Source organism: Heterodontus francisci, unplaced genomic scaffold, assembly GCF_036365525.1.
Source record: "Heterodontus francisci isolate sHetFra1 unplaced genomic scaffold, sHetFra1.hap1 HAP1_SCAFFOLD_1104, whole genome shotgun sequence".
NCBI classification, from domain to species: Eukaryota; Metazoa; Chordata; class Chondrichthyes; order Heterodontiformes; family Heterodontidae; genus Heterodontus; species Heterodontus francisci.
The window spans coordinates 125494-149905 of record NW_027141015.1 but is presented as its reverse complement, the minus strand read 5'-3'; the positions used below and the strand labels follow the sequence as shown (position 1 = coordinate 149905).

The 24412-nt window shown below is 47.2% G+C and overlaps 1 protein-coding gene across 1 annotated transcript in view; it reads left to right on the top strand.

Annotated features, from left to right (window-relative positions):
• LOC137361838 (integrin alpha-M-like) overlaps window positions 1-24412 on the top strand; it is a gene marked incomplete at its 5' end in the record, with an annotated part of 127154 nt that overhangs the window by 8009 nt on the left and 94733 nt on the right. The window contains one exon of the mRNA XM_068026441.1: window positions 23911-23987. Coding sequence (XP_067882542.1) covers window positions 23911-23987 — 77 coding nt within the window. The remainder of the gene's footprint in view (window positions 1-23910; window positions 23988-24412) is intronic.

Here is a 24412-nt window from a genome sequence, read left to right as displayed (position 1 = left end):
GGGTAAGGTGTCTCTCTCTCTGGGTAATGTGTCTCAGGGTAATGTGTCTCTCTCTATGGGTAATGTGTCTCTGGGTAATGTGTCTCTCTGGGTAAGGTGTCTCTCTCTATGGGTAATGTGTCTCTGGGTAATGTGTCTCTCTCTCTGGGTAATGTGTCTCTGGGTAATGTGTCTCTCTGGGTAATGTGTCTCTGGGTAATGTGTCTCTCTGGGTAATGAGTCTCTCTCTCTGGGTAATGTGTCTCTGGGTAATGTGTCTCTCTCTCTGGGTAATGTGTCTCTCTCTCTGGGTAATGTGTCTCTGGGTAATGTGTCTCTCTCTCTGGGTAATGTGTCTCTCTGGGTAATGTGTCTCTCTCTCTGGGTAATGTGTCTCTGGGTAATGTGTCTCTCTCTCTGGGTAATGTGTCTCTCTCTGGGTAATGTGTCTCTCTCTCTGGGTAATGTGTCTCTGGGTAATGTGTCTCTCTCTCTCTGGGTAATGTGTCTCTCTCTGGGTAATGTGTCTCTCTCTCTGGGTAATGTGTCTCTGGGTAATGTGTCTCTCTCTCTGGGTAATGTGTCTCTCTCTCTGGGTAATGTCTCTCTGGGTAATGTGTCTCTCTCTCTGGGTAATGTGTCTCTCTCTCTGGGTAATGTGTCTCTGGGTAATGTGTCTCTCTCTCTGGGTAATGTGTCTCTCTCTCTGGGTAATGTGTCTCAGGGTAATGTGTCTCTCTGGGTAATGTGTCTCTCTCTCTGGGTAATGTGTCTCAGGGTAATGTGTCTCTCTGGGTAATGTGTCTCTCTCTCTGGGTAATGTGTCTCTCTGGGTAATGTGTCTCTCTCTCTGGGTAACGTGTCTCCGGGTAATGTGTCTCTCTCTCTGGGTAATGTGTCTCTGGGTAATGTGTCTCTCTCTCTGGGTAATGTGTCTCAGGGTAATGTGTCTCTCTGGGTAATGTGTCTCTCTCTCTGGGTAATGTGTCTCAGGGTAATGTGTCTCTCTGGGTAATGTGACTCTCTCTCTGGGTAATGTGTCTCAGGGTAATGTGTCTCTCTGGGTAATGTGTCTCTCTCTCTGGGTAATGTGTCTCTCTGGGTAATGTGTCTCTCTCTCTGGGTAATGTGTCTCTCTGGGTAATGTGTCTCAGGGTAATGTGTCTCTCTCTGGGTAATGTGTCTCTGGGTAATGTGTCTCTTTCTGGGTAATGTGTCTCTCTGGGTAATGTGTCTCTCTCTCTGGGTAATGTGTCTCTCTGGGTAATGTGTCTCTCTGGGTAATGTGTCTCTCTCTCTGGGTAATGTGTCTCTGGGTAATGTGTCTCTCTCTCTGGGTAATGTGTCTCTGGGTAATGTGTCTCTTTCTGGGTAATGTGTCTCTCTGGGTAATGTGTCTCTCTCTCTGGGTAATGTGTCTCTATCTCTGGGTAATGTGTCTCTCTGGGTAATGTGTCTCTCTCTCTGGGTAATGTGTCTCTCTCTCTGGGTAAGGTGTCTCTCTCTCTCTGGGTAATGTGTCTCAGGGTAATGTGTCTCGCGATGGGTAATGTGTCTCTGGGTAATGTGTCTCTTTCTGGGTAATGTGTCTCTCTGGGTAATGTGTCTCTCTCTATGGGTAATGTGTCTCTGGGTAATGTGTCTCTCTCTCTGGGTAATGTGTCTCTCTGGGTAATGTGTCTCTCTCTGGGTAATGTGTCTCTCTGGGTAATGTATCGCTGGGTAATGTGTCTCTCTGGGTAATGTGTCTCTCTCTCTGGGTAATGTGTCTCTCTGGGTAATGTGTCTCTCTCTCTGGGTAATGTGTCTCTCTGGGTAATGTGTCTCTCTGGGTAATGTGTCTCAGGGTAATGTGTCTCTCTCTGGGTAATGTGTCTCTGGGTAATGTGTCTCTTTCTGGGTAATGTGTCTCTCTGGGTAATGTGTCTCTCTCTCTGGGTAATGTGTCTCTCTGGGTAATGTGTCTCTCTCTCTGGGTAATGTGTCTCTGGGTAATGTGTCTCTCTCTCTGGGTAATGTGTCTCTCTGGGTAATGTGTCTCTCTCTCTGGGTAATGTGTCTCTGGGTAATGCGTCTCTCTCTCTGGGTAATGTGTCTCTGGGTAATGTGTCTCTTTCTGGGTAATGTGTCTCTCTGGGTAATGTGTCTCTCTCTCTGGGTAATGTGTCTCTCTCTCTGGGTAATGTGACTCTCTCTCTGGGTAATGTGTCTCAGGGTAATGTGTCTCTCTGGGTAATGTGTCTCTCTCTCTGGGTAATGTGTCTCTCTGGGTAATGTGTCTCTCTCTCTGGGTAATGTGTCTCTCTGGGTAATGTGTCTCAGGGTAATGTGTCTCTCTCTGGGTAATGTGTCTCTGGGTAATGTGTCTCTTTCTGGGTAATGTGTCTCTCTGGGTAATGTGTCTCTCTCTCTGGGTAATGTGTCTCTCTGGGTAATGTGTCTCTCTGGGTAATGTGTCTCTCTCTCTGGGTAATGTGTCTCTGGGTAATGTGTCTCTTTCTGGGTAATGTGTCTCTCTGGGTAATGTGTCTCTCTCTCTGGGTAATGTGTCTCTATCTCTGGGTAATGTGTCTCTCTGGGTAATGTGTCTCTCTCTCTGGGTAATGTGTCTCTCTGGGTAATGTGTCTCTCTGGGTAATGTGTCTCTCTCTCTCTGGGTAATGTGTCTCTCTCTCTGGGTAATGTGTCTCTCTCTCTGGGTAATGTGTCTCTCTCTGGGTAATGTGTCTCTCTCTCTGGGTAATGTGTCTCTCTCTCTGGGTAATGTCTCTCTGGGTAATGTGTCTCTCTCTCTGGGTAATGTGTCTCTCTCTCTGGGTAATGTGTCTCTGGGTAATGTGTCTCTCTCTCTGGGTAATGTGTCTCAGGGTAATGTGTCTCTCTGGGTAATGTGTCTCTCTCTCTGGGTAATGTGTCTCAGGGTAATGTGTCTCTCTGGGTAATGTGTCTCTCTCTCTGGGTAATGTGTCTCTCTGGGTAATGTGTCTCTCTCTCTGGGTAATGTGTCTCAGGGTAATGTGTCTCTCTCTCTGGGTAATGTGTCTCTCTCTCTGGGTAATGTCTCTCTGGGTAATGTGTCTCTCTCTCTGGGTAATGTGTCTCTCTCTCTGGGTAATGTGTCTCTGGGTAATGTGTCTCTCTCTCTGGGTAATGTGTCTCTCTCTGTGGGTAATGTGTCTCTGGGTAATGTGTCTCTCTCTCTGGGTAATGTGTCTCTCTCTATGGGTAATGTGTCTCTGGGTAAGGTGTCTCTCTCTCTGGGTAATGTGTCTCAGGGTAATGTGTCTCTCTCTATGGGTAATGTGTCTCTGGGTAATGTGTCTCTCTGGGTAAGGTGTCTCTCTCTATGGGTAATGTGTCTCTGGGTAATGTGTCTCTCTCTCTGGGTAATGTGTCTCTGGGTAATGTGTCTCTCTGGGTAATGTGTCTCTCTCTCTGGGTAATGTGTCTCTGGGTAATGTGTCTCTCTCTCTGGGTAATGTGTCTCTCTCTCTGGGTAATGTGTCTCTCTGGGTAATGTGTCTCTCTCTCTGGGTAATGTGTCTCTGGGTAATGTGTCTCTCTCTCTGGGTAATGTGTCTCTCTCTGGGTAATGTGTCTCTCTCTCTGGGTAATGTGTCTCTGGGTAATGTGTCTCTCTCTCTCTGGGTAATGTGTCTCTCTCTCTCTGGGTAATGTGTCTCTCTCTCTGGGTAATGTGTCTCTGGGTAATGTGTCTCTCTCTCTGGGTAATGTGTCTCTCTCTCTGGGTAATGTCTCTCTGGGTAATGTGTCTCTCTCTCTGGGTAATGTGTCTCTCTCTCTGGGTAATGTGTCTCTGGGTAATGTGTCTCTCTCTCTGGGTAATGTGTCTCTCTCTCTGGGTAATGTGTCTCTGGGTAATGTGTCTCTCTCTCTGGGTAATGTGTCTCCGGGTAATGTGTCTCTCTCTCTGGGTAATGTGTCTCTGGGTAATGTGTCTCTCTCTCTGGGTAATGTGTCTCGGGGTAATGTGTCTCTCTGGGTAATGTGTCTCTCTCTCTGGGTAATGTGTCTCAGGGTAATGTGTCTCTCTGGGTAATGTGACTCTCTCTCTGGGTAATGTGTCTCTCTCTCTGGGTAATGTGTCTCTCTGGGTAATGTGTCTCTCTCTCTGGGTAATGTGTCTCTCTGGGTAATGTGTCTCAGGGTAATGTGTCTCTCTCTGGGTAATGTGTCTCTGGGTAATGTGTCTCTTTCTGGGTAATGTGTCTCTCTGGGTAATGTGTCTCTCTCTCTGGGTAATGTGTCTCTCTGGGTAATGTGTCTCTCTCTCTGGGTAATGTGTCTCTTTCTGGGTAATGTGTCTCTCTGGGTAATGTGTGTCTCTCTCTGGGTAATGTGTCTCTATCTCTGGGTAATGTGTCTCTCTCTCTGGGTAATGTGTCTCTCTCTCTGGGTAAGGTGTCTCTCTCTCTGGGTAATGTGTCTCAGGGTAATGTGTCTCTCGATGGGTAATGTGTCTCTGGGTAATGTGTCTCTTTCTGGGTAATGTGTCTCTCTGGGTAATGTGTCTCTCTCTATGGGTAATGTGTCTCTGGGTAATGTGTCTCTCTCTCTGGGTAATGTGTCTCTCTGGGTAATGTGTCTCTCTGGGTAATGTGTCTCTCTCTGGGTAATGTGTCTCTCTCTCTGGGTAATGTGTCTCTCTCTCTGGGTAATGTGTCTCTCTGGGTAATGTGTCTCTCTCTCTGGGTAATGTATCGCTGGGTAATGTGTCTCTCTGGGTAATGTGTCTCTCTGGGTAATGTGTCTCTCTCTCTGGGTAAGGTGTCTCTCTCTCTGGGTAATGTGTCTCAGGGTAATGTGTCTCTCGATGGGTAATGTGTCTCTGGGTAATGTGTCTCTTTCTGGGTAATGTGTCTCTCTGGGTAATGTGTCTCTCTCTATGGGTAATGTGTCTCTCTGGGTAATGTGTCTCTCTCTCTGGGTAATGTGTCTCTCTCTCTGGGTAATGTGTCTCTGGGTAATGTGTCTCTCTGGGTAATGTGTCTCTCTCTCTGGGTAATGTGTCTCTCTGGGTAATGTGTCTCTCTCTCTGGGTAATGTGTCTCTCTGGGTAATGTGTCTCTCTCTCTGGGTAATGTGTCTCTCTCTCTGGGTAATGTGTCTCTCTGGGTAATGTGTCTCAGGGTAATGTGTCTCTCTCTGGGTAATGTGTCTCTGGGTAATGTGTCTCTTTCTGGGTAATGTGTCTCTCTGGGTAATGTGTCTCTCTCTCTGGGTAATGTGTCTCTATCTCTGGGTAATGTGTCTCTCTGGGTAATGTGTCTCTCTGGGTAATGTGTCTCTCTCTCTGGGTAATGTGTCTCTATCTCTGGGTAATGTGTCTCTCTGGGTAATGTGTCTCTTTCTGGGTAATGTGTCTCTCTGGGTAATGTGTCTCTCTCTCTGGGTAATGTGTCTCTATCTCTGGGTAATGTGTCTCTTTCTGGGTAATGTGTCTCTCTGGGTAATGTGTCTCTCTCTCTGGGTAATGTGTCTCTATCTCTGGGTAATGTGTCTCTCTCTGGGTAATGTGTCTCTCTGGGTAATGTGTCTCTCTCTCTGGGTAATGTGTCTCTCTCTCTGGGTAAGGTGTCTCTCTCTCTGGGTAATGTGTCTCAGGGTAATGTGTCTCTCTATGGGTAATGTGTCTCTGGGTAATGTGTCTCTCTCTCTGGGTAATGTGTCTCTCTCTGGGTAATGTGTCTCTCTGGGTAATGTGTCTCTCTCTCTGGGTAATGTGTCTCTCTCTCTGGGTAAGGTGTCTCTCTCTCTGGGTAATGTGTCTCAGGGTAATGTGTCTCTCTATGGGTAATGTGTCTCTGGGTAATGTGTCTCTTTCTGGGTAATGTGTCTCTCTGGGTAATGTGTCTCTCTCTATGGGTAATGTGTCTCTGGGTAATGTGTCTCTCTCTCTGGGTAATGTGTCTCTCTGGGTAATGTGTCTCTCTCTGGGTAATGTGTCTCTCTCTCTGGGTAATGTGTCTCTCTGGGTAATGTGTCTCTCTCTCTGGGTAATGTATCGCTGGGTAATGTGTATCTCTGGGTAATGTGTCTCTCTGGGTAATGTGTCTCTCTCTCTGGGTAATGTGTCTCTCTGGGTAATGTGTCTCTCTCTCTGGGTAATGTGTCTCTCTCTCTGGGTAAGGTGTCTCTCTCTCTGGGTAATGTGTCTCTCTCTCTGGGTAATGTGTCTCAGGGTAATGTGTCTCTCTGGGTAATGTGTCTCTCTCTCTGGGTAATGTGTCTCTCTCTCTGGGTAATGTGTCTCTGGGTAATGTGTCTCTCTCTCTCTGGGTAATGTGTCTCCCTCTCTGGGTAATGTGTCTCTCTCTGGGTAATGTGTCTCTCTCTCTGGGTAATGTGTCTCTCTCTCTGGGTAATGTCTCTCTGGGTAATGTGTCTCTCTCTCTGGGTAATGTGTCTCTCTCTCTGGGTAATGTGTCTCTGGGTAATGTGTCTCTCTCTCTGGGTAATGTGTCTCTGGGTAATGTGTCTCTCTCTCTGGGTAATGTGTCTCAGGGTAATGTGTCTCTCTGGGTAATGTGTCTCTCTCTCTGGGTAATGTGTCTCAGGGTAATGTGTCTCTCTGGGTAATGTGTCTCTCTCTCTGGGTAATGTGTCTCTGGGTAATGTGTCTCTCTCTCTGGGTAATGTGTCTCTCTCTCTGGGTAATGGTTCTCTCTCTCTGGGTAATGTGTCTCTGGGTAATGTGTCTCTCTCTCTGGGTAATGTGTCTCTCTCTCTGGGTAATGTGTCTCCGGGTAATGTGTCTCTCTCTCTGGGTAATGTGTCTCAGGGTAATGTGTCTATCTGGGTAATATGTCTCTCTCTCTGGGTAATGTGTCTCAGGGTAATGTGTCTCTCTGGGTAATGTGTCTCTCTCTCTGGGTAATGTATCTCAGGGTAATGTGTCTCTCTGGGTAATGTGTCTCTCTCTCTGGGTAATGTGTCTCTCTGGGTAATGTGTCTGTCTCTCTGGGTAATGTGTCTCAGGGTAATGTGTCTCTCTCTCTGGGTAATGTGTCTCTCTCTCTGGGTAATGTCTCTCTGGGTAATGTGTCTCTCTCTCTGGGTAATGTGTCTCTCTCTCTGGGTAATGTGTCTCTCTCTGTGGGTAATGTGTCTCTGGGTAATGTGTCTCTCTCTCTGGGTAATGTGTCTCTCTCTATGGGTAATGTGTCTCTGGGTAAGGTGTCTCTCTCTCTGGGTAATGTGTCTCAGGGTAATGTGTCTCTCTCTGGGTAATGTGTCTCTCTGGGTAATGTGTCTCTCGCTCTGGGTAATGTGTCTCTCTCTCTGGGTAATGTGTCTCTCTCTATGGGTAATGTGTCTCTGGGTAATGTGTCTCTCTGGGTAAGGTGTCTCTCTCTCTGGGTAATGTGTCTCAGGGTAATGTGTCTCTCTCTGGGTAATGTGTCTCTCTGGGTAATGTGTCTCTCGCTCTGGGTAATGTGTCTCTCTCTCTGGGTAATGTGTCTCTCTCTATGGGTAATGTGTCTCTGGGTAATGTCTCTCTCTGGGTCATGTGTCTCTCTGGGTAATGTGTCTCTCTCTATGGGTAATGTGTCTCTGGGTAATGTGTCTCTCTCTATGGGTAATGTGTCTCTGGGTAATGTGTCTCTCTCTCTGGGTAATGTGTCTCTCTGGGTAATGTGTCTCTCTCTCTGGGTAATGTGTCTCTCTGGGTAATGTGTCTCAGGGTAATGTGTCTCTCTCTGGGTAATGTGTCTCTGGGTAATGTGTCTCTTTCTGGGTAATGTGTCTCTCTGGGTAATGTGTCTCTCTCTCTGGGTAATGTGTCTCTCTGGGTAATGTGTCTCTCTCTCTGGGTAATGTGTCTCTTTCTGGGTAATGTGTCTCTCTGGGTAATGTGTGTCTCTCTCTGGGTAATGTGTCTCTATCTCTGGGTAATGTGTCTCTCTCTCTGGGTAATGTGTCTCTCTCTCTGGGTAAGGTGTCTCTCTCTCTGGGTAATGTGTCTCAGGGTAATGTGTCTCTCGATGGGTAATGTGTCTCTGGGTAATGTGTCTCTTTCTGGGTAATGTGTCTCTCTGGGTAATGTGTCTCTCTCTATGGGTAATGTGTCTCTGGGTAATGTGTCTCTCTCTCTGGGTAATGTGTCTCTCTGGGTAATGTGTCTCTCTCTGGGTAATGTGTCTCTCTCTCTGGGTAATGTGTCTCTCTGGGTAATGTGTCTCTCTCTCTGGGTAATGTATCGCTGGGTAATGTGTCTCTCTGGGTAATGTGTCTCTCTGGGTAATGTGTCTCTCTCTCTGGGTAAGGTGTCTCTCTCTCTGGGTAATGTGTCTCAGGGTAATGTGTCTCTCGATGGGTAATGTGTCTCTGGGTAATGTGTCTCTTTCTGGGTAATGTGTCTCTCTGGGTAATGTGTCTCTCTCTATGGGTAATGTGTCTCTCTGGGTAATGTGTCTCTCTCTCTGGCTAATGTGTCTCTCTCTCTGGGTAATGTGTCTCTGGGTAATGTGTCTCTCTGGGTAATGTGTCTCTCTCTCTGGGTAATGTGTCTCTCTGGGTAATGTGTCTCTCTCTCTGGGTAATGTCTCTCTCTGGGTAATGTGTCTCTCTCTCTGGGTAATGTGTCTCTCTGGGTAATGTGTCTCAGGGTAATGTGTCTCTCTCTGGGTAATGTGTCTCTGGGTAATGTGTCTCTTTCTGGGTAATGTGTCTCTCTGGGTAATGTGTCTCTCTCTCTGGGTAATGTGTCTCTCTGGGTAATGTGTCTCTCTCTCTGGGTAATGTGTCTCTGGGTAATGTGTCTCTCTCTCTGGGTAATGTGTCTCTGGGTAATGTGTCTCTTTCTGGGTAATGTGTCTCTCTGGGTAATGTGTCTCTCTCTCTGGGTAATGTGTCTCTATCTCTGGGTAATGTGTCTCTCTGGGTAATGTGTCTCTCTCTCTGGGTAATGTGTCTCTCTCTCTGGGTAAGGTGTCTCTCTCTCTGGGTAATGTGTCTCAGGGTAATGTGTCTCTCTATGGGTAATGTGTCTCTGGGTAATGTGTCTCTTTCTGGGTAATGTGTCTCTCTGGGTAATGTGTCTCTCTCTATGGGTAATGTGTCTCTGGGTAATGTGTCTCTCTCTCTGGGTAATGTGTCTCTCTGGGTAATGTGTCTCTCTCTGGGTAATGTGTCTCTCTCTCTGGGTAATGTGTCTCTCTGGGTAATGTGTCTCTCTCTCTGGGTAATGTATCGCTGGGTAATGTGTATCTCTGGGTAATGTGTCTCTCTGGGTAATGTGTCTCTCTCTCTGGGTAATGTGTCTCTCTGGGTAATGTGTCTCTCTCTCTGGGTAATGTGTCTCTCTCTCTGGGTAAGGTGTCTCTCTCTCTGGGTAATGTGTCTCTCTCTCTGGGTAATGTGTCTCAGGGTAATGTGTCTCTCTGGGTAATGTGTCTCTCTCTCTGGGTAATGTGTCTCTCTCTCTGGGTAATGTGTCTCAGGGTAATGTGTCTCTCTCTCTCTGGGTAATGTGTCTCCCTCTCTGGGTAATGTGTCTCTCTCTGGGTAATGTGTCTCTCTCTCTGGGTAATGTGTCTCTCTCTCTGGGTAATGTCTCTCTGGGTAATGTGTCTCTCTCTCTGGGTAATGTGTCTCTCTCTCTGGGTAATGTGTCTCTGGGTAATGTGTCTCTCTCTCTGGGTAATGTGTCTCTGGGTAATGTGTCTCTCTCTCTGGGTAATGTGTCTCAGGGTAATGTGTCTCTCTGGGTAATGTGTCTCTCTCTCTGGGTAATGTGTCTCAGGGTAATGTGTCTCTCTGGGTAATGTGTCTCTCTCTCTGGGTAATGTGTCTCTGGGTAATGTGTCTCTCTCTCTGGGTAATGTGTCTCTCTCTCTGGGTAATGGTTCTCTCTCTCTGGGTAATGTGTCTCTGGGTAATGTGTCTCTCTCTCTGGGTAATGTGTCTCTCTCTCTGGGTAATGTGTCTCCGGGTAATGTGTCTCTCTCTCTGGGTAATGTGTCTCAGGGTAATGTGTCTATCTGGGTAATATGTCTCTCTCTCTGGGTAATGTGTCTCAGGGTAATGTGTCTCTCTGGGTAATGTGTCTCTCTCTCTGGGTAATGTATCTCAGGGTAATGTGTCTCTCTGGGTAATGTGTCTCTCTCTCTGGGTAATGTGTCTCTTTCTGGGTAATGTGTCTCTCTGGGTAATGTGTCTCTCTCTCTGGGTAATGTGTCTCTATCTCTGGGTAATGTGTCTCTCTGGGTAATGTGTCTCTCTCTCTGGGTAATGTGTCTCTCTCTCTGGGTAAGGTGTCTCTCTCTCTGGGTAATGTGTCTCAGGGTAATGTGTCTCTCTATGGGTAATGTGTCTCTGGGTAATGTGTCTCTTTCTGGGTAATGTGTCTCTCTGGGTAATGTGTCTCTCTCTATGGGTAATGTGTCTCTGGGTAATGTGTCTCTCTCTCTGGGTAATGTGTCTCTCTGGGTAATGTGTCTCTCTCTGGGTAATGTGTCTCTCTCTCTGGGTAATGTGTCTCTCTGGGTAATGTGTCTCTCTCTCTGGGTAATGTATCGCTGGGTAATGTGTATCTCTGGGTAATGTGTCTCTCTGGGTAATGTGTCTCTCTCTCTGGGTAATGTGTCTCTCTGGGTAATGTGTCTCTCTCTCTGGGTAATGTGTCTCTCTCTCTGGGTAAGGTGTCTCTCTCTCTGGGTAATGTGTCTCTCTCTCTGGGTAATGTGTCTCAGGGTAATGTGTCTCTCTGGGTAATGTGTCTCTCTCTCTGGGTAATGTGTCTCTCTCTCTGGGTAATGTGTCTCTGGGTAATGTGTCTCTCTCTCTCTGGGTAATGTGTCTCCCTCTCTGGGTAATGTGTCTCTCTCTGGGTAATGTGTCTCTCTCTCTGGGTAATGTGTCTCTCTCTCTGGGTAATGTCTCTCTGGGTAATGTGTCTCTCTCTCTGGGTAATGTGTCTCTCTCTCTGGGTAATGTGTCTCTGGGTAATGTGTCTCTCTCTCTGGGTAATGTGTCTCTGGGTAATGTGTCTCTCTCTCTGGGTAATGTGTCTCAGGGTAATGTGTCTCTCTGGGTAATGTGTCTCTCTCTCTGGGTAATGTGTCTCAGGGTAATGTGTCTCTCTGGGTAATGTGTCTCTCTCTCTGGGTAATGTGTCTCTGGGTAATGTGTCTCTCTCTCTGGGTAATGTGTCTCTCTCTCTGGGTAATGGTTCTCTCTCTCTGGGTAATGTGTCTCTGGGTAATGTGTGTCTCTCTCTGGGTAATGTGTCTCTCTCTCTGGGTAATGTGTCTCCGGGTAATGTGTCTCTCTCTCTGGGTAATGTGTCTCAGGGTAATGTGTCTATCTGGGTAATATGTCTCTCTCTCTGGGTAATGTGTCTCAGGGTAATGTGTCTCTCTGGGTAATGTGTCTCTCTCTCTGGGTAATGTATCTCAGGGTAATGTGTCTCTCTGGGTAATGTGTCTCTCTCTCTGGGTAATGTGTCTCTCTGGGTAATGTGTCTGTCTCTCTGGGTAATGTGTCTCAGGGTAATGTGTCTCTCTCTCTGGGTAATGTGTCTCTCTCTCTGGGTAATGTCTCTCTGGGTAATGTGTCTCTCTCTCTGGGTAATGTGTCTCTCTCTCTGGGTAATGTGTCTCTCTCTGTGGGTAATGTGTCTCTGGGTAATGTGTCTCTCTCTCTGGGTAATGTGTCTCTCTCTATGGGTAATGTGTCTCTGGGTAAGGTGTCTCTCTCTCTGGGTAATGTGTCTCAGGGTAATGTGTCTCTCTCTGGGTAATGTGTCTCTCTGGGTAATGTGTCTCTCGCTCTGGGTAATGTGTCTCTCTCTCTGGGTAATGTGTCTCTCTCTATGGGTAATGTGTCTCTGGGTAATGTGTCTCTCTGGGTAAGGTGTCTCTCTCTCTGGGTAATGTGTCTCTCTCTGGGTAATGTGTCTCTCTGGGTAATGTGTCTCTCGCTCTGGGTAATGTGTCTCTCTCTCTGGGTAATGTGTCTCTCTCTATGGGTAATGTGTCTCTGGGTAATGTCTCTCTCTGGGTAATGTGTCTCTCTGGGTAATGTGTCTCTCTCTATGGGTAATGTGTCTCTGGGTAATGTGTCTCTCTCTATGGGTAATGTGTCTCTGGGTAATGTGTCTCTCTCTCTGGGTAATGTGTCTCTCTCTCTGGGTAATGTGTCTCAGGGTAATGTGTCTCTCTCTGGGTAATGTGTCTCTCTGGGTAATGTGTCTCTCGCTCTGGGTAATGTGTCTCTCTCTATGGGTAATGTGTCTCTGGGTAATGTGTCTCTCTGGGTAAGGTGTCTCTCTCTATGGGTAATGTGTCTCTGGGTAATGTGTCTCTCTCTCTGGGTAATGTGTCTCTGGGTAATGTGTCTCTCTGGGTAATGTGTCTCTCTGGGTAATGTGTCTCTGGGTAATGTGTCTCTCTGGGTAATGTGTCTCTCTGGGTAATGTGTCTCTCTCTCTGGGTAATGTGTCTCTGGGTAATGTGTCTCTCTCTCTGGGTAATGTGTCTCTGGGTAATGTGTCTCTCTCTCTGGGTAATGTGTCTCTCTGGGTAATGTGTCTCTCTCTCTGGGTAATGTGTCTCTGGGTAATGTGTCTCTCTCTCTGGGTAATGTGTCTCTCTCTGGGTAATGTGTCTCTCTCTCTGGGTAATGTGTCTCTGGGTAATGTGTCTCTCTCTCTCTGGGTAATGTGTCTCTCTGGGTAATGTGTCTCTCTGGGTAATGTGTCTCTCTCTCTGGGTAATGTGTCTCTGGGTAATGTGTCTCTCTCTCTGGGTAATGTGTCTCTCTCTGGGTAATGTGTCTCTCTCTCTGGGTAATGTGTCTCTGGGTAATGTGTCTCTCTCTCTCTGGGTAATGTGTCTCTCTCTCTCTGGGTAATGTGTCTCTCTCTCTGGGTAATGTGTCTCTGGGTAATGTGTCTCTCTCTCTGGGTAATGTGTCTCTCTCTCTGGGTAATGTCTCTCTGGGTAATGTGTCTCTCTCTCTGGGTAATGTGTCTCTCTCTCTGGGTAATGTGTCTCTGGGTAATGTGTCTCTCTCTCTGGGTAATGTGTCTCTCTCTCTGGGTAATGTGTCTCTGGGTAATGTGTCTCTCTCTCTGGGTAATGTGTCTCAGGGTAATGTGTCTCTCTGGGTAATGTGTCTCTCTCTCTGGGTAATGTGTCTCAGGGTAATGTGTCTCTCTGGGTAATGTGTCTCTCTCTCTGGGTAATGTGTCTCTGGGTAATGTGTCTCTCTCTCTGGGTAATGTGTCTCCGGGTAATGTGTCTCTCTCTCTGGGTAATGTGTCTCTGGGTAATGTGTCTCTCTCTCTGGGTAATGTGTCTCAGGGTAATGTGTCTCTCTGGGTAATGTGTCTCTCTCTCTGGGTAATGTGTCTCAGGGTAATGTGTCTCTCTGGGTAATGTGACTCTCTCTCTGGGTAATGTGTCTCAGGGTAATGTGTCTCTCTGGGTAATGTGTCTCTCTCTCTGGGTAATGTGTCTCTCTGGGTAATGTGTCTCTCTCTCTGGGTAATGTGTCTCTCTGGGTAATGTGTCTCAGGGTAATGTGTCTCTCTCTGGGTAATGTGTCTCTGGGTAATGTGTCTCTTTCTGGGTAATGTGTCTCTCTGGGTAATGTGTCTCTCTCTCTGGGTAATGTGTCTCTCTGGGTAATGTGTCTCTCTCTCTGGGTAATGTGTCTCTTTCTGGGTAATGTGTCTCTCTGGGTAATGTGTGTCTCTCTCTGGGTAATGTGTCTCTATCTCTGGGTAATGTGTCTCTCTGGGTAATGTGTCTCTCTCTCTGGGTAATGTGTCTCTCTCTCTGGGTAAGGTGTCTCTCTCTCTGGGTAAGGTGTCTCTCTCTCTGGGTAATGTGTCTCAGGGTAATGTGTCTCTCGATGGGTAATGTGTCTCTGGGTAATGTGTCTCTTTCTGGGTAATGTGTCTCTCTGGGTAATGTGTCTCTCTCTATGGGTAATGTGTCTCTGGGTAATGTGTCTCTCTCTCTGGGTAATGTGTCTCTCTGGGTAATGTGTCTCTCTCTGGGTAATGTGTCTCTCTCTCTGGGTAATGTGTCTCTCTCTCTGGGTAATGTGTCTCTCTGGGTAATGTGTCTCTCTCTCTGGGTAATGTATCGCTGGGTAATGTGTCTCTCTGGGTAATGTGTCTCTCTGGGTAATGTGTCTCTCTCTCTGGGTAAGGTGTCTCTCTCTCTGGGTAATGTGTCTCAGGGTAATGTGTCTCTCGATGGGTAATGTGTCTCTGGGTAATGTGTCTCTTTCTGGGTAATGTGTCTCTCTGGGTAATGTGTCTCTCTCTATGGGTAATGTGTCTCTCTGGGTAATGTGTCTCTCTCTCTGGGTAATGTGTCTCTCTCTCTGGGTAATGTGTCTCTGGGTAATGTGTCTCTCTGGGTAATGTGTCTCTCTGGGTAATGTGTCTCTCTCTCTGGGTAATGTGTCTCTCTGGGTAATGTGTCTCTCTCTCTGGGTAATGTGTCTCTCTCTCTGGGTAATGTGTCTCTCTGGGTAATGTGTCTCAGGGTAATGTGTCTCTCTCTGGGTAATGTGTCTCTCTGGGTAATGTGTCTCTCGCTCTGGGTAATGTGTCTCTCTCTATGGGTAATGTGTCTCTGGGTAATGTGTCTCTCTGGGTAAGGTGTCTCTCTCTATGGGTAATGTGTCTCTGGGTAATGTGTCTCTCTCTCTGGGTAATGTGTCTCTGGGTAATGTGTCTCTCTGGGTAATGTGTCTCTGGGTAATGTGTCTCTCTGGGTAATGTGTCTCTCTCTCTGGGTAATGTGTCTCTGGGTAATGTGTCTCTCTCTCTGGGTAATGTGTCTCTGGGTAATGTGTCTCTCTCTCTGGGTAATGTGTCTCTCTGGGTAATGTGTCTCTCTCTCTGGGTAATGTGTCTCTCTGGGTAATGTGTCTCTCTCTCTGGGTAATGTGTCTCTCTCTGGGTAATGTGTCTCTCTCTCTGGGTAATGTGTCTCTGGGTAATGTGTCTCTCTCTCTCTGGGTAATGTGTCTCTCTGGGTAATGTGTCTCTCTGGGTAATGTGTCTCTCTCTCTGGGTAATGTGTCTCTGGGTAATGTGTCTCTCTCTCTGGGTAATGTGTCTCTCTCTGGGTAATGTGTCTCTCTCTCTGGGTAATGTGTCTCTCTCTGGGTAATGTGTCTCTCTCTCTGGGTAATGTGTCTCTCTCTCTCTGGGTAATGTGTCTCTCTCTCTGGGTAATGTGTCTCTGGGTAATGTGTCTCTCTCTCTGGGTAATGTGTCTCTCTCTCTGGGTAATGTCTCTCTGGGTAATGTGTCTCTCTCTCTGGGTAATGTGTCTCTCTCTCTGGGTAATGTGTCTCTGGGTAATGTGTCTCTCTCTCTGGGTAATGTGTCTCTCTCTCTGGGTAATGTGTCTCTGGGTAATGTGTCTCTCTCTCTGGGTAATGTGTCTCTCTCTCTGGGTAATGTGTCTCAGGGTAATGTGTCTCTCTGGGTAATGTGTCTCTCTCTCTGGGTAATGTGTCTCAGGGTAATGTGTCTCTCTGGGTAATGTGTCTCTCTCTCTGGGTAATGTGTCTCTGGGTAATGTGTCTCTCTCTCTGGGTAATGTGTCTCCGGGTAATGTGTCTCTCTCTCTGGGTAATGTGTCTCTGGGTAATGTGTCTCTCTCTCTGGGTAATGTGTCTCAGGGTAATGTGTCTCTCTGGGTAATGTGTCTCTCTCTCTGGGTAATGTGTCTCAGGGTAATGTGTCTCTCTGGGTAATGTGACTCTCTCTCTGGGTAATGTGTCTCAGGGTAATGTGTCTCTCTGGGTAATGTGTCTCTCTCTCTGGGTAATGTGTCTCTCTGGGTAATGTGTCTCTCTCTCTGGGTAATGTGTCTCTCTGGGTAATGTGTCTCAGGGTAATGTGTCTCTCTCTGGGTAATGTGTCTCTGGGTAATGTGTCTCTTTCTGGGTAATGTGTCTCTCTGGGTAATGTGTCTCTCTCTCTGGGTAATGTGTCTCTCTGGGTAATGTGTCTCTCTCTCTGGGTAATGTGTCTCTTTCTGGGTAATGTGTCTCTCTGGGTAATGTGTGTCTCTCTCTGGGTAATGTGTCTCTATCTCTGGGTAATGTGTCTCTCTGGGTAATGTGTCTCTCTCTCTGGGTAATGTGTCTCTCTCTCTGGGTAAGGTGTCTCTCTCTCTGGGTAATGTGTCTCAGGGTAATGTGTCTCTCGATGGGTAATGTGTCTCTGGGTAATGTGTCTCTTTCTGGGTAATGTGTCTCTCTGGGTAATGTGTCTCTCTCTATGGGTAATGTGTCTCTGGGTAATGTGTCTCTCTCTCTGGGTAATGTGTCTCTCTGGGTAATGTGTCTCTCTCTGGGTAATGTGTCTCTCTCTCTGGGTAATGTGTCTCTCTCTCTGGGTAATGTGTCTCTCTGGGTAATGTGTCTCTCTCTCTGGGTAATGTATCGCTGGGTAATGTGTCTCTCTGGGTAATGTGTCTCTCTGGGTAATGTGTCTCTCTCTCTGGGTAAGGTGTCTCTCTCTCTGGGTAATGTGTCTCAGGGTAATGTGTCTCTCGATGGGTAATGTGTCTCTGGGTAATGTGTCTCTTTCTGGGTAATGTGTCTCTCTGGGTAATGTGTCTCTCTCTATGGGTAATGTGTCTCTCTGGGTAATGTGTCTCTCTCTCTGGGTAATGTGTCTCTCTCTCTGGGTAATGTGTCTCTGGGTAATGTGTCTCTCTGGGTAATGTGTCTCTCTCTCTGGGTAATGTGTCTCTCTGGGTAATGTGTCTCTCTCTCTGGGTAATGTGTCTCTCTGGGTAATGTGTCTCTCTCTCTGGGTAATGTGTCTCTCTGGGTAATGTGTCTCTCTCTCTGGGTAATGTGTCTCTGGGTAATGTGTCTCTCTCTCTGGGTAATGTGTCTCTGGGTAATGTGTCTCTTTCTGGGTAATGTGTCTCTCTGGGTAATGTGTCTCTCTCTCTGGGTAATGTGTCTCTATCTCTGGGTAATGTGTCTCTCTGGGTAATGTGTCTCTCTCTCTGGGTAATGTGTCTCTCTCTCTGGGTAAGGTGTCTCTCTCTCTGGGTAATGTGTCTCAGGGTAATGTGTCTCTCTATGGGTAATGTGTCTCTGGGTAATGTGTCTCTTTCTGGGTAATGTGTCTCTCTGGGTAATGTGTCTCTCTCTATGGGTAATGTGTCTCTGGGTAATGTGTCTCTCTCTCTGGGTAATGTGTCTCTCTGGGTAATGTGTCTCTCTCTGGGTAATGTGTCTCTCTCTCTGGGTAATGTGTCTCTCTGGGTAATGTGTCTCTCTCTCTGGGTAATGTATCGCTGGGTAATGTGTATCTCTGGGTAATGTGTCTCTCTGGGTAATGTGTCTCTCTGGGTAATGTGTCTCTCTCTCTGGGTAATGTGTCTCTCTGGGTAATGTGTCTCTCTCTCTGGGTAATGTGTCTCTCTCTCTGGGTAAGGTGTCTCTCTCTCTGGGTAATGTGTCTCTCTCTCTGGGTAATGTGTCTCAGGGTAATGTGTCTCTCTGGGTAATGTGTCTCTCTCTCTGGGTAATGTGTCTCTCTCTCTGGGTAATGTGTCTCTGGGTAATGTGTCTCTCTCTCTCTGGGTAATGTGTCTCCCTCTCTGGGTAATGTGTCTCTCTCTGGGTAATGTGTCTCTCTCTCTGGGTAATGTGTCTCTCTCTCTGGGTAATGTCTCTCTGGGTAATGTGTCTCTCTCTCTGGGTAATGTGTCTCTCTCTCTGGGTAATGTGTCTCTGGGTAATGTGTCTCTCTCTCTGGGTAATGTGTCTCAGGGTAATGTGTCTCTCTGGGTAATGTGTCTCTCTCTCTGGGTAATGTGTCTCAGGGTAATGTGTCTCTCTGGGTAATGTGTCTCTCTCTCTGGGTAATGTGTCTCTGGGTAATGTGTCTCTCTCTCTGGGTAATGTGTCTCTCGCTCTGGGTAATGTGTCTCTCTCTATGGGTAATGTGTCTCTGGGTAATGTGTCTCTCTGGGTAAGGTGTCTCTCTCTATGGGTAATGTGTCTCTGGGTAATGTGTCTCTCTCTCTGGGTAATGTGTCTCTGGGTAATGTGTCTCTCTGGGTAATGTGTCTCTGGGTAATGTGTCTCTCTGGGTAATGTGTCTCTCTCTCTGGGTAATGTGTCTCTGGGTAATGTGTCTCTCTCTCTGGGTAATGTGTCTCTCTAGGTAATGTGTCTCTCTCTCTGGGTAATGTGTCTCTGGGTAATGTGTCTCTCTCTCTGGGTAATGTGTCTCTCTCTGGGTAATGTGTCTCTCTCTCTGGGTAATGTGTCTCTGGGTAATGTGTCTCTCTCTCTCTGGGTAATGTGTCTCTCTGGGTAATGTGTCTCTCTCTGGGTAATGTGTCTCTCTCTCTGGGTAATGTGTCTCTCTCTCTGGGTAATGTCTCTCTGGGTAATGTGTCTCTCTCTCTGGGTAATGTGTCTCTCTCTCTGGGTAATGTGTCTCTGGGTAATGTGTCTCTCTCTCTGGGTAATGTGTCTCTGGGTAATGTGTCTCTCTCTCTGGGTAATGTGTCTCTCTGGGTAATGTGTCTCTCTGGGTAATGTGTCTCTCTCTCTGGGTAATGTGTCTCAGGGTAATGTGTCTCTCTGGGTAATGTGTCTCTCTCTCTGGGTAATGTGTCTCTCTCTCTGGGTAATGTCTCTCTGGGTAATGTCTCTCTCTCTCTGGGTAATGTGTCTCTCTCTCTGGGTAATGTGTCTCTGGGTAATGTGTCTCTCTCTCTGGGTAATGTGTCTCTCTCTCTGGGTAATGTGTCTCTGGGTAATGTGTCTCTCTCTCTGGGTAATGTGTCTCTCTCTGGGTAATGTGTCTCTCTCTCTGAGTAATGTGTCTCTGGGTAATGTGTCTCTCTCTCTCTGGGTAATGTGTCTCTCTGGGTAATGTGTCTCTCTCTGGGTAATGTGTCTCTCTCTCTGGGTAATGTGTCTCTCTCTCTGGGTAATGTCTCTCTGGGTAATGTGTCTCTCTCTCTGGGTAATGTGTCTCTCTCTCTGGGTAATGTGTCTCTGGGTAATGTGTCTCTCTCTCTGGGTAATGTGTCTCTCTCTCTGGGTAATGTCTCTCTGGGTAATGTCTCTCTCTCTCTGGGTAATGTGTCTCTCTCTCTGGGTAATGTGTCTCTGGGTAATGTGTCTCTCTCTCTGGGTAATGTGTCTCTCTCTCTGGGTAATGTGTCTCTGGGTAATGTGTCTCTCTCTCTGGGTAATGTGTCTCTCTCTGGGTAATGTGTCTCTCTCTCTGAGTAATGTGTCTCTGGGTAATGTGTCTCTCTCTCTCTGGGTAATGTGTCTCTCTGGGTAATGTGTCTCTCTCTGGGTAATGTGTCTCTCTCTCTGGGTAATGTGTCTCTCTCTCTGGGTAATGTCTCTCTGGGTAATGTGTCTCTCTCTCTGGGTAATGTGTCTCTCTCTCTGGGTAATGTGTCTCTGGGTAATGTGTCTCTCTCTCTGGGTAATGTGTCTCTGGGTAATGTGTCTCTCTCTATGGGTAATGTGTCTCTGGGTAATGTGTCTCTCTCTATGGGTAATGTGTCTCTGGGTAAGGTGTCTCTCTCTCTGTGTAATGTGTCTCAGGGTAATGTGTCTCTCTCTGGGTAATGTGTCTCTCTGGGTAATGTGTCTCTCGCTCTGGGTAATGTGTCTCTCTCTATGGGTAATGTGTCTCTGGGTAATGTGTCTCTCTGGGTAAGGTGTCTCTCTCTATGGGTAATGTGTCTCTGGGTAATGTGTCTCTCTCTCTGGGTAATGTGTCTCTGGGTAATGTGTCTCTCTGGGTAATGTGTCTCTGGGTAATGTGTCTCTCTGGGTAATGTGTCTCTCTCTCTGGGTAATGTGTCTCTGGGTAATGTGTCTCTCTCTCTGGGTAATGTGTCTCTCTGGGTAATGTGTCTCTCTCTCTGGGTAATGTGTCTCTGGGTAATGTGTCTCTCTCTCTGGGTAATGTGTCTCTCTCTGGGTAATGTGTCTCTCTCTCTGGGTAATGTGTCTCTGGGTAATGTGTCTCTCTCTCTCTGGGTAATGTGTCTCTCTGGGTAATGTGTCTCTCTCTGGGTAATGTGTCTCTCTCTCTGGGTAATGTGTCTCTCTCTCTGGGTAATGTCTCTCTGGGTAATGTGTCTCTCTCTCTGGGTAATGTGTCTCTCTCTCTGGGTAATGTGTCTCTGGGTAATGTGTCTCTCTCTCTGGGTAATGTGTCTCTGGGTAATGTGTCTCTCTCTCTGGGTAATGTGTCTCTCTCTCTGGGTAATGTGTCTCAGGGTAATGTGTCTCTCTGGGTAATGTGTCTCTCTCTCTGGGTAATGTGTCTCAGGGTAATGTGTCTCTCTGGGTAATGTGTCTCTCTCTCTGGGTAATGTGTCTCTCTCTCTGGGTAATGTCTCTCTGGGTAATGTCTCTCTCTCTCTGGGTAATGTGTCTCTCTCTCTGGGTAATGTGTCTCTGGTTAATGTGTCTCTCTCTCTGGGTAATGTGTCTCTCTCTCTGGGTAATGTGTCTCTGGGTAATGTGTCTCTCTCTCTGGGTAATGTGTCTCTCTCTATGGGTAATGTGTCTCTGGGTAAGGTGTCTCTCTCTCTGGGTAATGTGTCTCAGGGTAATGTCTCTCTCTCTGGGTAATGTGTCTCTCTGGGTAATGTGTCTCTCGCTCTGGGTAATGTGTCTCTCTCTATGGGTAATGTGTCTCTCTGGGTAAGGTGTCTCTCTCTATGGGTAATGTGTCTCTGGGTAATGTGTCTCTCTGGGTAATGTGTCTCTCTCTCTGGGTAATGTGTCTCTGGGTAATGTGTCTCTGGGTAATGTGTCTCTCTCTCTGGGTAATGTGTCTCTCTCTCTGGGTAATGTGTCTCTGGGTAATGTGTGTCTCTCTCTGGGTAATGTGTCTCTGGGTAATGTGTCTCTCTCTCTGGGTAATGTGTCTCTCTCTCTGGGTAATGTGTCTCTGGGTAATGTGTCTCTCTCTCTGGGTAATGTCTCTCTCTCTCTGGGTAATGTGTCTCTCTCTCTGGGTAATGTGTCTCTCTCTATGGGTAATGTGTCTCTGGGTAATGTGTCTCTCTGGGTAATGTGTCTCTCTGGGTAATGTGTCTCTCTCTCTCTGGGTAATGTGTCTCTGGGTAATGTGTCTCTCTGGGTAAGGTGTCTCTCTCTATGGGTAATGTGTCTCTCTGGGTAATGTGTCTCTCTCTCTGGGTAATCTGTCTCTGGGTAATGTGTCTCTCTGGGTAATGTGTCTCTCTGGGTAAGGTGTCTCTCTCTATGGGTAATGTGTCTCTCTCTCTGGGTAATGTGTCTCTGGGTAATGTGTCTCTCTGGGTAATGTGTCTCTCTCTCTGGGTAATGTGTCTCTGGGTAATGTGTCTCTCTCTCTGGGTAATGTGTCTCTGGGTAATGTGTCTCTCTGGGTAATGTGTCTCTCTCTCTGGGTAATGTGTCTCTGGGTAATGTGTCTCTCTCTCTGGGTAATGTGTCTCTGGGTAATGTGTCTCTCTGGGTAATGTGTCGCTCTGGGTAATGTGTCTCTCTCTCTGGGTAATGTCTCTCTGGGTAATGTGTCTCTCTCTCTGGGTAATGTGTCTCTCTCTCTGGGTAATGTGTCTCTGGGTAATGTGTCTCTCTCTCTGGGTAATGTGTCTCTCTCTGGTTAATGTGTCTCTCTCTATGGGTAATGTGTCTCTGGGTAATGTGTCTCTCTCTCTGGGTAATGTGTCTCTGGGTAATGTGTCTCTCTCTCTGGGTAATGTATCTCTCTCTGGGTAATGTGTCTCTCTGGGTAATGTGTCTCTCTCTCTGGGTAATGTGTCTCTCTCTGGGTAATGTGTCTCTCTCTCTGGGTAATGTGTCTCTCTGGGTAAGGTGTCTCTCTCTCTGGGTAATGTGTCTCTGGGTAATGTGTCTCTCTCTCTGGGTAATGTGTCTCTCTCTCTGGGTAATGTGTCTCTCTGGGTAAGGTGTCTCTGGGTAATGTCTCTCTCTGGATAATGTCTCTCTCTCTGGGGAATGTCTCTCTCTCTGGGTAATGTTCTCTGTCTGGGTAATGTGTCTCTCTGGGTAAGGTGTCTCTCTCTATGGGTAATGTGTCTCTGGGTAATGTGTCTCTCTCTCTGGGTAATGTGTCTCTGGGTAATGTGTCTCTCTGGGTCAGGTGTCTCTGGGTAATGTGTCTCTCTCTCTGGGTAATGTGTCTCTGGGTAATGTGTCTCTCTGGGTAAGGTGTCTCTGGGTAATGTGTCTCTCTCTGGGTAATATGTTTCTGTCTGGGGAATGTCTCTCTCTCTGGGTAATGTCTCTCTCTGGGTAATGTCTCTCTCTGGCTAACGTGTCTCTCTGGATAATGTCTCTCTCTCTGGGTAATGTCTCTCTCTGGTTAACGTGTCTCTCTGGATAATGTCTCTCTCTGGATAATGTCTCTCTCTGGATAATGTCTCTCTCTCTGGGGAATGTCTCTCTCTCTGGGTAATGTTCTCTGTCTGGGTAATGTTCTCTGTCTGGGTAATGTCTCTCTCTGGGTAATGTCTCTCTCTCTGGGGAATGTCTCTCTCTCTGGGGAATGTCTCTCTCTCTGGATAATGTCTCTCTCTCTGGGGAATGTCTCTCTCTCTGGGGAATGTCTCTCTCTCTGGGGAATGTCTCTCTCTCTGGGGAATGTTCTCTCTCTGGGGAATGTCTCTCTCTCTGGGGAATGTCTCTCTCTCTGGGGAATGTCTCTCTCTGGTTAACGTGTCTCTCTGGATAATGTCTCTCTCTCTGGGGAATGTCTCTCTCTCTGGGTAATGTTCTCTGTCTGGGTAATGTTCTCTGTCTGGGTAATGTCTCTCTCTCTGGGGAATGTCTCTCTCTCTGGATAATGTACTTCTCTCTGGGGAATGTCTCTCTCTCTGGGTAATGTTCTCTCTCTGGGTAATGTTCTCTCTCTGGGTAATGTTCTCTCTCTGGATAATGTCTCTCTCTCTGGGGAATGTCTCTCTCTCTGGATAACGTCTCTCTCTGGCTAACGTGTCTCTCTGGATAATGTCTCTCTCTCTGGGGAATGTCTCTCTCTCTGGGTAATGTTCTCTGTCTGGGTAATGTCTCTCTCTCTGGGGAATGTCTCTCTCTCTGGGGAATGTCTCTCTCTCTGGGGAATGTCTCTCTCTCTGGATAATGTCTCTCTCTCTGGGTAATGTCTCTCTCTCTGGGTAATGTCTCTCTCTCTGGGTAATGTCTCTCTCTCTGGGTAATGTCTCTCTCTCTGGCTAACGTGTCTCTCTGGATAATGTCTCTCTCTGGATAATGTCTCTCTCTGGGGATTGTGTCTCTCTCTGGGGATTGTGTCTCTCTCTGGGGATTGTGTCTCTCTCTGGGGAATGTGTCTCTCTCTGGGGAATGTGTCTCTCTCTGGGTTATGTGTCTCTCTCTGGGTTATGTGTCTCTCTCTGGGTTATGTGTCTCTCTCTGGGGAATGTGTCTCTCTCTGGGGAATGTGTCTCTCTCTGGGGAATGTGTCTCTCTCTGGGGAATGTCTCTCTCTCTCGGTAATATCTCTCTCTGGGTTGTATTTCTCTCTGGGTAATGTCCTGTATGATTTCTGGACTCCCTACAGCAATGCTGCATCTCCTGAACCCCCGATTTCCACTTACCTTTCCCAGAAATATTCAGGAAGCACGGCAACGCCACCCACTGGACAGGAGATGCATGGATAGAAACTTCGTAAATTCTTCGCCGCCAGTGGAGAGACATTTCTCCATTGTTGTCGTATGGGAAAGGTGACATCCAATTTGCACACCGCCATGGCAATGCCGATCCCAGTCAGAGTTGTCTTGCCAACCAGTCTGCACTCTCTTCTCATACAATATGATGTCGTTGTTTTCCCTGACATTGGTATTCTTATGGATGGTCCTGATGAGTGCATCTCTTCTCATTCCACAGGGACGAAGGGAACGCCAAACATGACGTCATTTCAGAAGGAAATGAGTCAGGAGGGTTTCAGCTCCATCCTCACATCCGTGAGTGTAAATTACTGCCAGCCTCGGAGACTAAACAACATATCCGGTTTCAGCATCTCCTCTTCATCTGCAATTACAGAACCTTCACCTCACAGAAACAGGCCATTCGACCCATCTGCTCCATGCTAGTGTCTCTGCTCCGCCCGAGCCTCCTCCCACCACCTCTCCATCTCCCCCCCATCACCATGACCATCCATTCCTTTCTTCACCTCTTCATCACCCCACCCCCCCCGCCATTAAATACATCGATACTAGTCACGTCAACCACTCCCTGTGGGAGTGAGTTCCACATTCCCCCCACAGTCTGGGGAAAGAGGTTTCTCCTGAATTCCCCCATTGGATTTATTAGTGACTGTCTAGTGATGGCCCTCTAGCTCTGGTCTCGCCCGCAAGTCGAAATATCTCTAATGTTATGACCGAGGCGG